Raw genomic sequence first — 16,259 nt, 5'->3', positions numbered from 1 at the left:
ATAACATTTTCTTTATCTAGTCATCCATCAACGGACACTTAGGTTGTTCCCGTGTCTTGGCTATTGTAAACAATGCTACTATGAACATGGGGGTGCAGATATCTTTTCAAGATAGTAATTTCAAACACACGTCGTATTTTTATTTTTATTTTTATTTTGGCCACACCGCGAGGCTTGCAGGATCTTAGTTCCCCGACCAGGGATCGAACCTGGGCCCCCTGCAGCGGAAACGCGGAGTCCTAACCACTGGACCGCCAGGTCATTGCCCGTCATATTTTTAAAGATAACAGATGATTATAGAAGCAAAGAGGACTAGATGAATGAAAATTCAGAAAGGGAAGAGCCCTTCATAGGTGGGCTGAGATCACCAGCCATTTTCTTTGCCACAGCCAGGCCCAGGCGGAACAGAGGGTTTTGGAGCAGGCAGAGAAAACCCAGGGGTGGAGAAGATATTAGCAGTGCTTCCACATGGGCTGGCATAATGGATTAGAATGTAAAGGAGTCCCCAGCACACAGCCGGTTTTCCACATAGGACACCTGCTTTGTGCTTTTGCTGCACAGGGGTTGGGCACCTGGTCTTGAAAAGCTGAATGAAATCTCCAGCACTCTGCTGTGTGAAGCTGCCCATATGGCTTTGTGAAAAGAAGCCTACAGTGCACAACTGTTGCTGAAAGCAACGAGACAAAATGGTTTTCACTACTTCTCCTCTCTCTGGAGCATGAACTCCCTCCAGAAAGGTGGGAGCCCATATCCCTTCACCCTTCCCTCATGTCCCAATCGCCGAGGGACTGATGCTCCAACTAGCAAAAGCTGGAAAGGGAAAGAAGGGCAGAGGTAATGGGAGATAAGCTGATTTTCTTCTCTTTCACTGCTGTGTGGCAAATGATAACTCAAAGATAAGTTATACTGGTAGAAGTATTTGGAAGTATTACAAGAGAAGCTGAGAAAATATCATCTAACAACGCTGTATGGTAAAGGGAAAGGAGAGAATTAGGGAAAGCAGAATATACTAATGGGATGATAATTCATAGTCAGTAACAGACCCCATTTAAAGCAGTAAAGGTTAAAGTGCATGACGTAAAGTCATAAAGATAACCACTAGAACAAAAAAAAAACCTTCAAACTAATCAGGAGGAATATAAAAACAAACTAAAACAGCAACAGCAAAAAATCACACAGACTATATATTTTAAAACGATAAGAACGGAAAGAGTAACATAACGTAGTGAGACAACGGAGTTTGGTCGTTTTCTTTTTCTCTTGTACAAGAGATCTGGAGGGGCTGCTGACCAGGCTGCCGCTGTGGCTCTGTGGCTGCATCGGAGCCCCAGGTCCCTCTGTATTTCTGCTCTGCCATCCTCAGCCTCTGGCTTTCATCCTTTGAAAGCTCATGGTGGCAAGACTGCAGCTGGCAGATGACAGAAAGGGCAGGGGCAAAGGACAAAGACATATGCCAGTTGAGCCTGGCCTCTCTCAACGTGCCTGGAACAGTAACCGGCACGTACTAAGTATTATCTGTTGAATGAATACATGTTTCATGACCCTGCTGATACTGGGTTAGGTGACACTTTACATCCGTCCCTAGAATACCCTGTGCTTAACCCTACATTGTACACGAGTTTTGAAATTTCTCATTTATTTGTCTCTCTCCAGAAAAAGATTTGCCCCTAGATTCCCTAATACTTACCAGAGCAACTAGTATGCACTAAGCACTCAGTAAATATTTGTTGAATAGTTGAAGAAATTAGTGTAAGCCTCAGCCCTTGACCCCTTATTCAACTAGCTTTTTTTGGTACCTTGTATGTGCCAGGCATTGTTCTGGACATTTGAGCAAAACAGCCTCATTCTTATACATTATAATCATGTAAAAAAAAAAAAAAAACAAAAGTTGGTTTAGAAGAAATTTGCGTTGCTTGTAGATTATATGACTGAAAGACTATAGATTCTATTGGAGCTTGGGAGACAGAGCCCTCAGAAACCCTAAGCTTTCAACTAACCGATGACTTGCTCTGTTCTTTCTTCTAATTTCACAAAGAAAGTGAATAAAGGTAAAGGTTTCACAGTGAAATCAGGTAGCCATAGTCCATGTGCACATTCAGAAGCCAGTGAAATTAGGGAAGATAAAGAGGGGAAGGGAAGGGAGAAAAGGGAAGAAAAGGGTGTTTGTGTACAAAAATACAAGGGTTTTAGGACAAAAAAGCAAATTAGGAAAGGGGGACTGAACAGTGTTTCTGAGAAAGAATAAACAAATGTGGATAATGGCCTACTTGCTATGTAATATTTGGTACAGTTTAATCGTTGGCTAATATCAATTATTGCCACTGAGTTGGGCTGTGGTTAAAGTAGACTTTAGTTTGATGTAATCACAAATACTTTACGTTTTCTATGAGACCACAGACACCTGTGTCTGTATCCTCATCTTCCAGCAGCTCTGCAGTCAAATGCCCCTCTGGTTTTGGAGACACCCTCAGCTGCCCAGACCTCCTACCTGTGGATTGACTGAGGTTTGATTCGATACTTGGGTATGGTTTCTGCCAGGAAACAAAACAAAACAAAACAAAACAACCTCAACATGGCAAACCTCTTTCATCGTTAGTTCTGAAGTGATATACTGTGTAAAACAACTCTGCTCATAAAAAGAGAAGGGAAAGGGAGACATTCTCCCCGGTATTCCTGGCATTACTCCATTGTCTTTGAAACTGTCCCAAATCAGAGGGAATTCTGTACAAAGGGGGAAAGTCTCATTTTTAGATCTTCTCAGAAGCGTTTCATTGTCTATGCAAGGTGAGTAACGATTCATTGAAAGATGTAGAGGATGAATTATAAATGTAACCATCTCTAAGACAGTTGTTTTAAAGAATGTGGCTTCTAGGATTGGACGGGATCATGTAATTTATGATGCAGCCACCATGCTGTAAAGAGGTTTCAGTTTCCTAAGGAATCAACTGCTGTCCCGTGGTGGACGGTGCAGTCAGGAGAGGGACAGATCGGTTCCAGAGACCATCATGGACACAGCCAGCCCCACTGGGACATTTGAATCCTTGTCCCATTCTGACCCAGCTTCCCTGCCTTCTTGCACATGTCCACCCTCCTGCTGTAATTCAGTGTAAGCTGTACTCGTCACCTCACTTTGCCTGCATTGCCCGCTCACCCTTTCATGTGGGGAGGCAAATATACCTCCACCTCGCTTAAACAAAATGTGAGAAAAGAAACCCCAGGCTAGGAGAATGGAACAAACTCCCACACAAGCCAGGCTGCTTTAACAGTTCTATGCACTGTCTTCCGTGTGTTAAGATCTCCCTGTCTCAACTAAGAGCCTGGGCAAAACAGAATCACAAGGGGAAAAAGCCAGAGAGTCACAACCAAGACACCAAATCAAGATGAGGTAGAATTTAAAACCTCACAATGGTAAAAAAAAAAAAAAAAGAAGACAAAAATTTCTCACAGTAGAAATTACCTGATTTTCCCAAAGAAAATAACAGAAGTGTAGAGCAGTTTGTAAGTTTATGTACCCTGATCTTCCGTATCATCTGAGACAAACGATAAAATAAGATTATGTGCTTGTTCTAACTTCGAGTTCCCACCAAATATATTGTCCTGGTTTTCTGCTTCTGCAAATCCAACTGAAAACAAAACAAAATACATAGGAGAAGAAAACAGAGATAGGAAGAGACTACAAGAGGGGCTATTTACACTTTAGTAGTCGGCTACCTTTGGAATTTTTGAATATAACTTTCCCAGTTGGGGGCAGCCACGTTTCCTCAATCTGTAGGTATTCCTGTTCTAAAGCAAATTCATAATTTACAAACGTTCTGAGGCCTAGCTTAAGCTTAGCTGACCTTCAAAGGGTTAGTCTGTTCAGCATTTCCTTTTATTACCCGAGGTACTCCCAGGATACTTCAATTATCTTCCTGTTTGCCTGAGCTACTGAATAGTCAAAATGGGGTTCCTGACACTTGCAATCATGAAAATCCCATCTTAACAATAGACTCCACAACAGAAGCTTTCCACCACTCCTAATTCAAACGGAAATAACTCAGTGCTTTCCAGCCTCATCATGGGTTGGCTTAGAAACCGGAGCTGGATAAGGTCTGCAGTTGGGAGTGATCAATATTTCCAGCTATGAGTATCTCTAAAGAGCAGATGGCGAGAAAATTAGATTGGGGTTGGCAGAAATAGTCTGTGATATTTCCACATCATTAACATCTGAACATTTGTACGTTTGTCTAACATATTAGTTTGCAAAAATACACTAGCTAAAAGCAATGGAGGCCCATGACAAATAAATATTGATAGAGAAAGGAACAGTGTGGAAGACTGGCCCAGTGAATGCCAGGAGCCCTGCCTTTGGAGCAGCTGGGTTGCCAAATTCACTGAGTTTTAAGAAGAAGAAGTCTAGGCAAAGGGCTCTAACCTGGAAATAAAAGTGGAAAACATACTACCTATAACAAATTCCATCTAAATCCTAATTTTTCTGTGTCTAGTCTTGATCACTGTAGAATCTCAAAGGGAGAAAAATCTCCCTACACCACTGTCATAGCAGCAAGCTGCTTAAGGATCCCCTTTGACTTCTACACAGAGGAAACTGGCAAAAAGTGAGCTGAGATACAATCAACCTCACAAATCAGGCCAAAGTTAGAGCTTGGTATTGAACCCACAGCCCTTTGAAATGCAGCAAGATTAGCACTTCACTAGGATTTAACAGGCACAAAAGCTTTTGTTTAATTTTTTTTAAAAAAAGGAAAAATGGGATAATGAATCAAGCTTACTTGAAAAGTACAGGCACAGGAAACTGTGGAGGACCACAGACCACTTGACCCGCAAAAGTAGTAGAATCACGCTAGAGTGGTCACCACTGACTTAAAGCTATTCACCTAAGAAGGAAGATTATGACTTATTTTGAGTGTATGACATTTAGGATGAAATAAATGTCCAGTGGGTCTGACCTCCATACATGGTAAAAAAAAAAAAAAAAGTAAATAAACACAAAAGCAAAACATTAGAAAAGACATGGAAAAAAAATGCAGTTAGGATAGTCACAAGAAATGAGTGACATGGCTTTGGAAAGGACAGAATATGTCAGGCAAGATAGATTCTTTGAGGAAAATCACGTAATTAATGGAGAAAAACAAAGGATATAAATCACTATTGTTAACCATTTTAATGTGTAGTAAAGGCAAAGGCAAATCACTGGAATCACGTTATTAGAAACTTGAAACACTTCCTTTACAAATGGCCTCTCCAGGCTGACTTTGAGCATCTTTGCTTTTGCACTTATGTCCTGTGTCATGTGACAGAACATTCCAGTCCAACTGCAAATAAGGTATCAATGTTCTTATAGCACAGTTTCCATTTATCTGAACTTGTGAATAAGACACTTGCTTTAGTACTTGCCCAATTTTATTTGCAAAGCATAATCAAACAGAGTCTGACATGACGACTCTTCCTTGTTGAAATGATTATAAATCATAGGGTGAAAATAAATGAAAATGAATCCAATATGCAGGAAGTATATCAGAGATAACATTAATGAAGAATAACTGGAAAAATGGGCCTATTAATGAGAATGTTATTGGTAAGATACGATCTAGGGTGAGTGAGGTTTACAGAATCACATGAGCCCAGTTCACTGAAGGTCCCACATTCGATTTTCTTATAACCTCTTAAATTATAGAAAGGAGGTGTTTGGTGTTTACTATAAGTAGATTAGAACAGGGTGAGAAAAAGAAACTAGATTCTTATCTTGCTCAGTTTGCAATTACTGAAGATCACTGAATTTCCCCAAGTTGCAAAGATCTTCTCTTACTAAAACCTATCAGTTGATTTCTTCATTTAGAAAATAAAATTGTAAACAAGTCTAAAATGTTTAATCCTTTTATTCAAAAATGATATAACGTAGGTATCAATGTCCCCACCAACGTTTTACCTGGACACAGAGAAAAACCCTTCCAAATTCACATTTGTTGAAGCTTTTCAAATAAACTCTATGAAATGTAGCTGTAACACTGTCAGTAGCCCTACCCACAAGCCTGGAGAGTGAAGGAGCCAAAACAGACCCAGGTAGTGACCCTTTGTCTTACTTCCTTAACCAGTGAGAGGTTATGCTAATTCAGCAAAGTCTTTCAGAGCCTCTTTTAAACTCTGCAAAGCTTTGCATCTTCAGATCCATTCTTCCATGGTCTTCATGCATGTAAGAGGTGTCTACTTGCTGAAGACCAGTTTCTCCACTGCAGTTTTTTGTACTTTCCAAGGGGTGCTCATCTTGAATGCAGAAACAGGCAGAAGAGTACATGTTGACTTTGTAGTAAATGGCAACAGCGCTTTTTTTTATTTAATTGAAGTATAGTTGATTCACAATATTGTGCTAGTTGCAGGTGTACAGCAAAGAGATTCGGTTATGTATGTGTGTGTATACGTATACATATACACACACATATATATATATATTCTTTTATTTCCATTCTTTTCATTATAGACTATTACAAGATACTGAATATAGTTCTCTGTGCTCTACAGTAAATCCTTGTTGTTTATCTATTTTATACATGATAGTGGGTATCTGTTAATCCCATACTCTTAATTTATCCCTCCACCTCCTTTCCTCTTTGGTAACCATAAGTTAGTTTTCTATGTCTGTGAGTCTGTTTCTGTTTTGTAAATAAGTTCATTTGTACTATTTTTAGATTCCACATGTAAGTGATATATTTAATATGGTATTTGTCTTTCTCTGTCTGACTTACTTCATTTAGTATGATAATCTCTAAGTCCAAAAATGTTGCTGCAAATGGTAATATTTTGCTTTTTATGGCTGAGTAATATTCCATTGTATATATGTGCCACATCTTTATCCATTCATCTGTCAATGGACACTTAGGTTGTTTCCATGTCTTGGCTATTGTAAATAGTGCTGCTATGAACATTGGGGTGCATGTGTCTTTTCGAATAGAGTTTTTCTCATTTCTGGATATATGCCCAGGAGCGGAATTGCTGGATCATGTGGTAACTCTATTTTTAGATTTTTAAGGAACCTCCATACTGTTCTCCATAGTGGCTGCCCCAATTTACATTCCCACCAACAGTGCAAGAAGGTTCCCTTTTCTCCATACCTTCTCCAGCATTTATTGTTTATAGACTTTTTAATGATGGCCATTCTGATTGGTGTGAGGTGATACCTCACTGTAGTTTTGATTTGCATTTCTCTAATAATTAGTGATATTGAGCATCTTTTCACGCTCCTGTTGGCCATGTGTATGTCTTCTTTGGAGAAGTATCTAGTTAAGTCTTCTGCCCATTTTTTGATTGAGTTGTTTGGTTTTTTTGATATTGAATTGATGAGCTGTTTGTATATTTTTTTTAAAATTATTTATTTATTTATTATTTTTTTTTACTGTGTTGGGTCTTCATTCCTGCACGCGGGCTTTCTCTAGTTGCGGCGAGCGGCAGCTACTCTTCGTTGTGGTGCGCAGACTTCTCATTGCGGTGGCTTCTCTTGTTGCGGAGCATGGGCTCTAGGTGCGTGGGCTTCAGTAGTTGTGGCTCTCGGGCTCTAGAGCACAGGCTTGGTAGTTGTGGCACGTGGGATTAGTTGCTGTGGCATGTGGCATCTTCCCAGACCAGGGCTCGAACCCATGTCCCCTGCATTAGCAGGTGGTTTCTTAACCACTGTGCCACCAAGGAAGTCCCTATATTTTTGAAATTAAGCCTTTGTCAGTCTTATGATTTGCAAATATTTTCTCCCAGTTCATAGGCTGTCTTTTCATGTTGTTTATGGTTTCCTTTGCTGTGCAAAAGCTTATAAGTTTGATGAGGTCCCACTTGTTTATTTTTGCTTTCATTTCTTTTGCCTTGGGAGACTGACCTTAGAAAATATTGCTATGATTTATGTCAGAGAGTTTTTTGCCTATGTTCTCTTCTAGGAGTTTTATGGTGTCATGTCTTATATTTAAGTCTTTAAGCCTTTTTGAGTTTATTTTTGTGTAGGGTGTGAGGGTGTGTTCTAACTTCACTGATTTACATGCAGCCGTACAGCTTTCCCAGCACTGCTTGCCAAAGAGACTGTCTTTTCTCCATTATATAGTCTTGCCTCCTTTGTAGAAGATTAACTGACCTAGGTATGTGGGTTTATTTCTGGGCTCTCTACTAACAGCACTTTTCTTCTGTCCCACACTTTCAGAGCTAGTCCCTCCTCAGTACATTCCCCTCTGATGGCACTTTTCACCCTGATGACTTGCTTAAGTATCTGTCTGCCCAACTATACTGTGACCCTCTTTGGACAGACAGTCATTCATCGTTCTATCTGCAGTACTTAGGTCTGATACATTGTAGGACTACAATTAAAGTTTGTTAAGTCAAGATATTTTGTTTCAATGGATCAAAATTTCTGTTCATGTCACCGAGTCTTACCACATAGATATATTTCTACTTTTAAAATACAATCTCATACTCCTTATTGTCCTTTTCCCCATAATTCCTAATGTCCACAATCAAATGTCAGCAATATTATAAAGGCCCAACATCAGTATAATCAATATCAAGATTGAAAAAGTCATTCAGCAAAGAATTCCCTACAAGGATTCAGGCAGTTGGAATGAGTGGAAACTAAATGGAAAATCAACTCAGCAAAGATTAAAATTTACCCCCATTGAAGTTGATAGCCATAATCTGAAATGTTTTATTAAATCAATCTTCTAGACATTTTAAATTGTAACACTGGAATTTTTAATGCAGGGAAACTCTTCTTATGACACTATAATGGTAGATATAGATCATTATACATCTGTCAAAACCCAAAGAATGTACAACACCAAAAGTGAACCGCAATGTAAACGAAGGACTTTGGGTAATAATGACATGTCAATGTAGGTCCATCATTGATTGTGTAACAAATATACCACACTGATGCGAGATGTTGATGGTAGGGAAGGCTGTGGAGGTGGAGGAAGTATGTGGGAACTCTGCACTTTCAGCTCCATTTTGCTGTAGAGCTCTAAAAATAAAGTACTAATTTTTTAAAAAAGAACATGAAGACCATATGAAGTATTCCTTTCCTTAGCACTGCAATCTGGTTACTTAAACACAGTTTCACAGGGCTTCCCTGGTGGCGCAGTGGTTAAGAATCCACCTGCCAATGCAGGGGACACGGGTTCGAGTCCTGGTCCGGGAAGATCCCACATGCTGCGGAGCAACTAAGCCCCGTGCGCCACAACTACTGAGCCTGCGTTCTAGATCCCGTGAGCCACAACTACTGAGCCCACGTGCCGCAACTACTGAGCCCACGTGCCACAACTACTGAAGCCCACGCACCCAGAGCCCGTGCTCCTCAACAAGAGAAGCCACCGCAATGAGAAGCCCGCGCACCGCAACGGAGAGTAGCCCTCGCTCGCCGCAACTAGAGAAAGCCCGCACGCAGCAACGAAGACCCAACGCAGCCAAAAATAAATTAAAATAAAATAAATTTATTTTAAAAAAAAAACACAATTTCACAGAAGAAATGTACAAACAAGATTATGTTTGTAAGAGCCACTATTTATTCTATTGGCTTTTGTCAAGTCCTCTACAATTTCAACCAAAGCCATTGCTTCAGTAAAGATACTGTTTGATCACTTGTCTTTTCTTAATGATTTTCACAAAAAGGAACCAGACAGTGACGCTCCGTGTGATTGATAGGAAACTCCCGTGCCCTGCCATGGACTTATCAGCCTTACTGCTACAGCTTCTCCAGATTTGCCCAGCTCTGGTACATACAGGCTTTGCAGGTGCTTCCAAACAGCCTTTGTGCCACTGAGGTGGCTTCAACAGCCAACTGTGAATTTCAGATGGACCCCCTCTACCAGGAGCTTAATTCTCCATTTGGCCTTTGAAGCACACAATCGTAATTGCTTGCAAATGCTTGAGCTTGAAAGTCTATACTGCGGTAGCAAAAGGTTGGAGGTTTAAGGAATTATTAATATGTAAGAGGCAAATATTTACTTCATTCTCAGCCCACAGCTTCTTAACGTGGTGTCCAGAGAACATTATTTCTGCCAACTATTTTCCCTACTTACTGAGAGTTCAGTTCTCAGAAACGTTAAGACACTGCTGCACATTCCACCCTCCTATTAGAGACTGACAAACGTGCACTAACATATTCAAGGTTCTCAGAAGATCGGCGCTGATCAATTATTCAACTTTAACCCAACATTTCCCAAACTTATGTGGCCCCAGAACCTTTGCTGCTGCTGGTGTCATAGTCCTTATCATACTTATTAACATCCAAAGGAACTATTGTTGCTGAAACATGCTTTGGAAATTATCAGTATATCTGGAGAGTAATGATAGTGGCCTTTACAAATAAACTTTAAATCATTTTTCTCTAACATAACTTACCCACAATTATCCAGAGGAATAAGAGGTTATTAAATAAATAAATATGAGCAATGCTCAAGATTTTAACTGAAAAGTAAGTATGGACTGAACCACAAGAAACACACAAACAAACGCCTTTATTCGTCCGTCTCTGAACCCCATCATTTTTGTCTGGGTAACTTCCCACGTGGCCAATTTATCTCACTAGTTCTCTTCCTAAATGTATCACATTATCTTTCGAACATCAACTGATGCTTACTACATACAGCATAATATTTGTGCATGCCTGTGTAGTAAGTACATTTTTAAATATAAATGTGATTCCTTCAAATATTTTTTATCCTGAAGATAGAACTAAGACAGGAAAATTCCCTTTTGTTAGGTTTACCTAATACCTTCAGAAGCTTCTCTGAGTAAAATTTGTTTTGTCTTTTCAGGGGTAAAAACCAACGGAGGTTTAAATTAAACTGGACACTCTATAAATAAACCACATCCTATATACAAACTCTGTACGAGCTTATACTGCACTAGCCCCTCTACCCTGATCAGTGATTAGCCATCTATTTCCTTGGGTTTTTATTTTAATTCTTAATTTTAATTAAAGCTAGACTATATCTCTCCAGAGATACTACCGAAATTTAGAAGATCATCACCTAAGAAGTACACTATTGGCCTGGCCAAATATATTCTTATTTTTACCATAAGTAGTTTTTCTCCTGATACTGTGTAATTCTTTTGTATCAGTGTATTTACATATTATGTCATATTTTTGTGTTAACTATACTTTTATGTGTTTATAGTTTTGTTTTTAATTTTACTTTATTCCTTTCCTAAGCGGTAATATACAAAAAACCCCAGTTTGATACATTAGTTATATTTCTAATAAATATTAAAATTCATGCACCCCTTAAAATCATCTTGTATATCACCAGCAGCGTGTTTAGCACACACCCTGGAAAACAGTAACATGAAAATTTCTTGCCATGGAAATAAGGGATGAGGTTTGGAGTAGGGAAAAGTTAAGATAACTTCTCATGACTCTCCTTCCTACCAGATGTGTGCACTGCACGAATAAAAAAAAAAAAGTATTTGTTTACTTTACATTGTTTTCTGAAAGAAAAATAAAACCCTTTTTAAAATACTGTAATCAAATGAATTTTATAGTCAAGGACTATCCTAAGCCCTGAGGGGACCCATCTCTAGTCTGTGTGATACAATAAGTCCACCAAATGAAACATTTCATTGAAATATGCAGTTTTTAATGAAGAAACAAGCACCCCCTAGAACCAAAGACTGATCCTGCTGAGGCTTCAGACACGTGGTATATGTGTGTGCACCTCTGTAGGTCTAATTTTCTTTCTTTCTATATAATCAAGTGACCTAGTCTCATTTGGTTAAGTTTCAACCACAAAACATCACTGTGCGCTTTTTTTTTTTTTTTTTCAAGATACACGTCACAACACACCAAGAACGGGGGAACTTCCAGTGTCTGTGGTAACGTCACTTGATAAACAGACTCGTTTGAACGGCAAGGGCCTGTCAGCCGTCACTATATAAGGCAGCAGAGACGTGGACGAGCAGACAGTTGCCTTCTGAGGGCCCTGCGAGCAGCAGCCATCTCCACGCCAAGGTCAGACAAAATGCCAGGCGTGTTCCTCTCTGCTAATCCACAGGAACTGAAAGGAACTGATCATTCGCTTCTAGACGACAAAACGCAAAAAAGGAGGCCAAAGACTTTGTAAGTTCATTAACTGTGCAAATTTGGACTTAGATGATCCTTAATGGCAGAACAATTGCAAATTAATGAATGGAAGAAAATACGAGCCTTTAGTTTACCTAGATCAGGGCAATGACCTGCTGTGAGTTACAAGTATATTCAGTTGTATTTAAAAATGAATCATGACAGGGCACTAAATGAGGTGGGAATTTTTCCAGACTTTGGCTCATAAAAATTGGCTCACTCTTAATATAGCAATATGTTGTATCAGCTATTTTTATTATGGCCTTATTCCTTGGAGAAGTTTGCTTCATGCTCTTTTCTTTTTACAAATAAAATGTATTCTTCTGAAGAAATATCAATATTTACTTTTGTGTCTTTTGTAGTGGAATGGATGTGAAAGCATACCTGAGATCTATGATCCCACATCTGGAATCTGGAATGAAACCTTCCAAGTCCAAGGACCTGTATGTACACTAATACACGGAACTATCACTATATAAGCAGCCTGTGCATTAGCTCTGTATTCTAGCAAGGCAGTAATACTGCACATAATGGACTTCATTTCTTTTAAGTAACAAGCCTAATAAGATTAAGCTGCATTAGTACCAATGTGAATTAAATACAAATGTGCATGCATATATTTGCTACTTATTATACTGTTGGAGTACATTTGGATTTTTTCACATTTTATTGGCAGATATTTTCATAACGATAGTAATTCTAAGCAAATTTTTGTTTTCTTATAGATAAATTTTAATAAAATTTATTAGAAGTAGAGTCTTAGTTTGTGAAGTTATCAAAATGCAGCAGCCATTCTGATTTCATTTGCGCTTACACGCAAAAAAATACTAATTTATGTAAACGTCGTCCCCTGTAGACTCTCTGCTGATGAAGTGAAGCAGTGGTCTGAATCTCTGGAAAAACTTCTTGCCAACCAAAGTAAGTATAGATTAACTATTGAATGCTTCTGGGTTTATCTCAGTATGCTAACAGATGGAATGGCTTCATTAAAATATAGTATTCTGGATGGGAGGGTGTGTGAAAAGTTGTACTCTAGCTGTTCTGCAGCACTGATAGCTTCAGCATATTATGCCTCATCGTGGCATAATGTTGACTCGGCACTCAGTTCTGCTACTGTCCTTTAGAAAAATTTGCCAAGGCAACTAGCTGTTTCCATGGATCATTATAGGAGCAAAATTTTAAATTATGCTGGGGTTCTGAAGTTTAAAGTTTTAAAAAGTAAACCAAACATCTCAACATGTGAACTGCTATTCTGAACGCTACCTAAAGGATGTATTTTTGTACCATTGGATGTAAGGAGTAGGATTCACTCCGTCAATTAATAACTTTTTCCATTCATACATGTGTTGTCACTCATTCAGCCCAGGCATTTATGTGCAGGCATTTTAGAAGCACCAGGGACTCAAGAGTAAAGACACAGTGCCTTGCTGCCTTGAAGGCAGTTGAGACACACAGCATAAAACTGCATTATATATAACATGACACGTTATAACACAGATATGATAAAAAGACTTTTTAAACACAGAGTCTCACGGGGAGTTTCTGATGAGAGCAGGGAAATGAGATTGGCTTGTCCTAGCCCTCATCATGGGCACTGGGATCCTGCTGGGATTAGGACCTCGCTCAGCGGCATAGATGGGCAGCTTGTCCCTATCCGGGGTGAGCTGATCCCCTTCTCCCCCCAGACACCCTACAGAGCCTCACGCGGGGATCAAGTAGTTCAACCTGGTTCATCTGCTTGTTATCTGACTTAGGTTATGATTCAGCCAAACAATGCTGTAGAAATGGCCCACTGAAAAGCCTCAATAACCCTAGTAAATCCAAGCAGTATAGAGCACATAGGTAATATACAGGCCTCACATCTTTTGACTTATATGAGTTGGATAGAGAAATTATATTTGTTAATGATTAACATGATGTTCATGCCTCCTGTCAATATTTGATTCCCTAAAATACTCTGCACTCTGGCTGAGCTGGTAGTGTAAGAAAAGAGATTGTTCTGTAACCTGCAGAGCAGAATTGTAATGTAACAGCAGACGGAAGTGAAGCAGTCTCTCAGCCACCACTAAGCAGCTGTGTACCTGTGACAAGCGTGTCTGACCCCAGACAGACTATAAACGAAGGGGTCCCTAAGGCCTTCCCATCTCTACAAACGGTGACACAGCCATTTCAGCAGCATCCACCTCTTCCCTTTGTACACAGGGAATATGCCACAGTACTCTTCTTGTAAATTTCTTCAAGTTATTCATTTATTGGCTCAATTAATTTATCTCACCCCTCACCCTTTCTTTTTAGCTGGTCAAGACATCTTTGGGAATTTCTTAAAGTCCGAGTTCAGTGAGGAGAATATTGAATTCTGGCTGGCTTGTGAAGACTATAAAAAAACAGAGTCTGATCTTTTGCATTGCAAAGCGGAGAAAATCTATAAAGCATTTGTGCAGTCAGATGCTGCCAAACAAGTGAGTATTTAGTTCATTACCATCGGTTTATATGTAAAGAAACTTAGATATAGAATAAGATTCAACATACTAGCAAGATGAAATCCTTTTTGAGTATTATGATTTTCACTGCTATATATTTAAGTGTATTCATATAGTTCAGTGCAATGATAATCTAATTTTCTACATTTGTGAAAAGATTGGATGAAAGATTGATTTTGTAAAACAAGCTAATGTGATGGGGTGGGGTAAGGAGTACTGGTGATACTGACCAGAACTGCATGTCAGGGGGACCTTAATGAGCTAGCTCGTTTTGGATTAGGATAAAGTAGAGATTAGTGCAATACATGGATTGCAGCAGCAGAAATATTTCCAGTTAGTAGTAATGCCCACTTCCAGTTAAATATTCCTGGTTCAAGCAGCAAACATCTGCACAAAGTGTCCTCTCCTCCTGTAAATCTTAAATGTGCATATCACTTTTTTTGATGCACGTTATCACCTTATACAGATATTTAAAAAATAATGTCTGCCTCTTTTGCACCTCCCAAAGATATTATGAGCTAACTTGGAGCGAAGATATTTCTGCTTCTTTGTGCTATTTCTTTTTAACTCTTCCACACCTAGGATAAGGTATGTTTAGAATAGGCATTCAAGAGATATTTGAGCTGACTTAAATGAGGGTTTAAAGCCACTGTCTTGAGGTGCTTCAAAAACAACAGTGACATCATAAAATATGCAATAAATTGGAAGTGCATATGAACTGATGAGGATTTCTTTTTAGATCAATATTGACTTTCACACTCGAGAATCTACAGCCAAGAAGATTAAAGCACCAACACCCACGTGTTTTGATGAAGCCCAAAAAATCATATATACTCTTATGGAAAAGGACTCCTATCCCAGGTTCCTCAAATCAAATATATACTTAAATCTTCTGAATGACCTTCAGGCTAATAGTCTAAAGTGACTGGTGCCGGCTGTAGGGAATTAAAGATGGTATCAAGTACAGAAGGAATGTACCAGGATGGCTCCCTGGGGGAACACCTTGGCCTTTTTGGATGACTCACAGATCCAGGGGAAGAACCCATGACTCAGGACAGATTAACATGGAAGTTATCCAGGCTCAGGGCTGAAGGAGCGTGAGATGAAAATTTAGCGATGGTAGAAGGAAGGAGATACTGTGGTACTGTCATAAAATACAGTGGACCTACGTATTAGAACATCCCTCAGAACTGAGAAGGCCGGGTAATGCTTGCTACGCAGAAACTGTGAATAAGGGTTTTGAAACTGGTGAAAACTTGCTATAAGCTTCAAGGTCTGACATAAACTGACATTTATGCTGCATATCGTTATACAGAGATTGTATTGAGCTGCTGAAATCTCTTTTACTTGGATGACTATTTGAGAAGTATGTGTTTCAAAATTACCATTTCTGTTATTGACACAAAGTTTTTCAGTGTAGGTTTGTTTGTTTGAGTGTTTTGGGATTGAAAGAGATGAAGAGGAGAACAATGTATTTAACTTAAGCTATTGCCTTAAAGTTGGGAAGTCAGAATATATTTGTAAATTAAATTATCACCGTGTCAATAATAAATGTGAGTTTTGTCTTAAAAACATAGAAGCAATTTCTGTTTACATTTCCTTGCCATCTTTAAAAACTGGCATTTATTTTTCAGATTTAACAAAAATTTAAGCAAGGGTCTTCTACTTTCTATCACCTCTTCAACATCTAAAAC

The 16,259-nt window shown here is 39.1% G+C and overlaps 1 protein-coding gene across 1 annotated transcript; it reads left to right on the top strand.

Annotated features, from left to right (window-relative positions):
- Positions 1–11,949: 11,949 nt before the first annotated feature.
- RGS1 (regulator of G protein signaling 1) lies at positions 11,950–15,906 on the top strand. The gene is made up of 5 exons (XM_061185292.1): positions 11,950–12,082; positions 12,448–12,528; positions 12,942–13,003; positions 14,381–14,544; positions 15,305–15,906. Exons 1-5 carry the CDS (start codon positions 11,985–11,987, stop codon positions 15,488–15,490), a joined length of 591 nt encoding a protein of 196 aa, XP_061041275.1. The 5' UTR covers positions 11,950–11,984; the 3' UTR covers positions 15,491–15,906.
- The last annotated feature ends 353 nt before the right edge of the window (positions 15,907–16,259 follow it).

Source organism: Eubalaena glacialis, chromosome 3 (genome assembly GCF_028564815.1).
Source record: "Eubalaena glacialis isolate mEubGla1 chromosome 3, mEubGla1.1.hap2.+ XY, whole genome shotgun sequence".
NCBI classification, from domain to species: domain Eukaryota; kingdom Metazoa; phylum Chordata; class Mammalia; order Artiodactyla; family Balaenidae; genus Eubalaena; species Eubalaena glacialis.
This window is presented reverse-complemented; position numbering and strand designations above follow the sequence as displayed.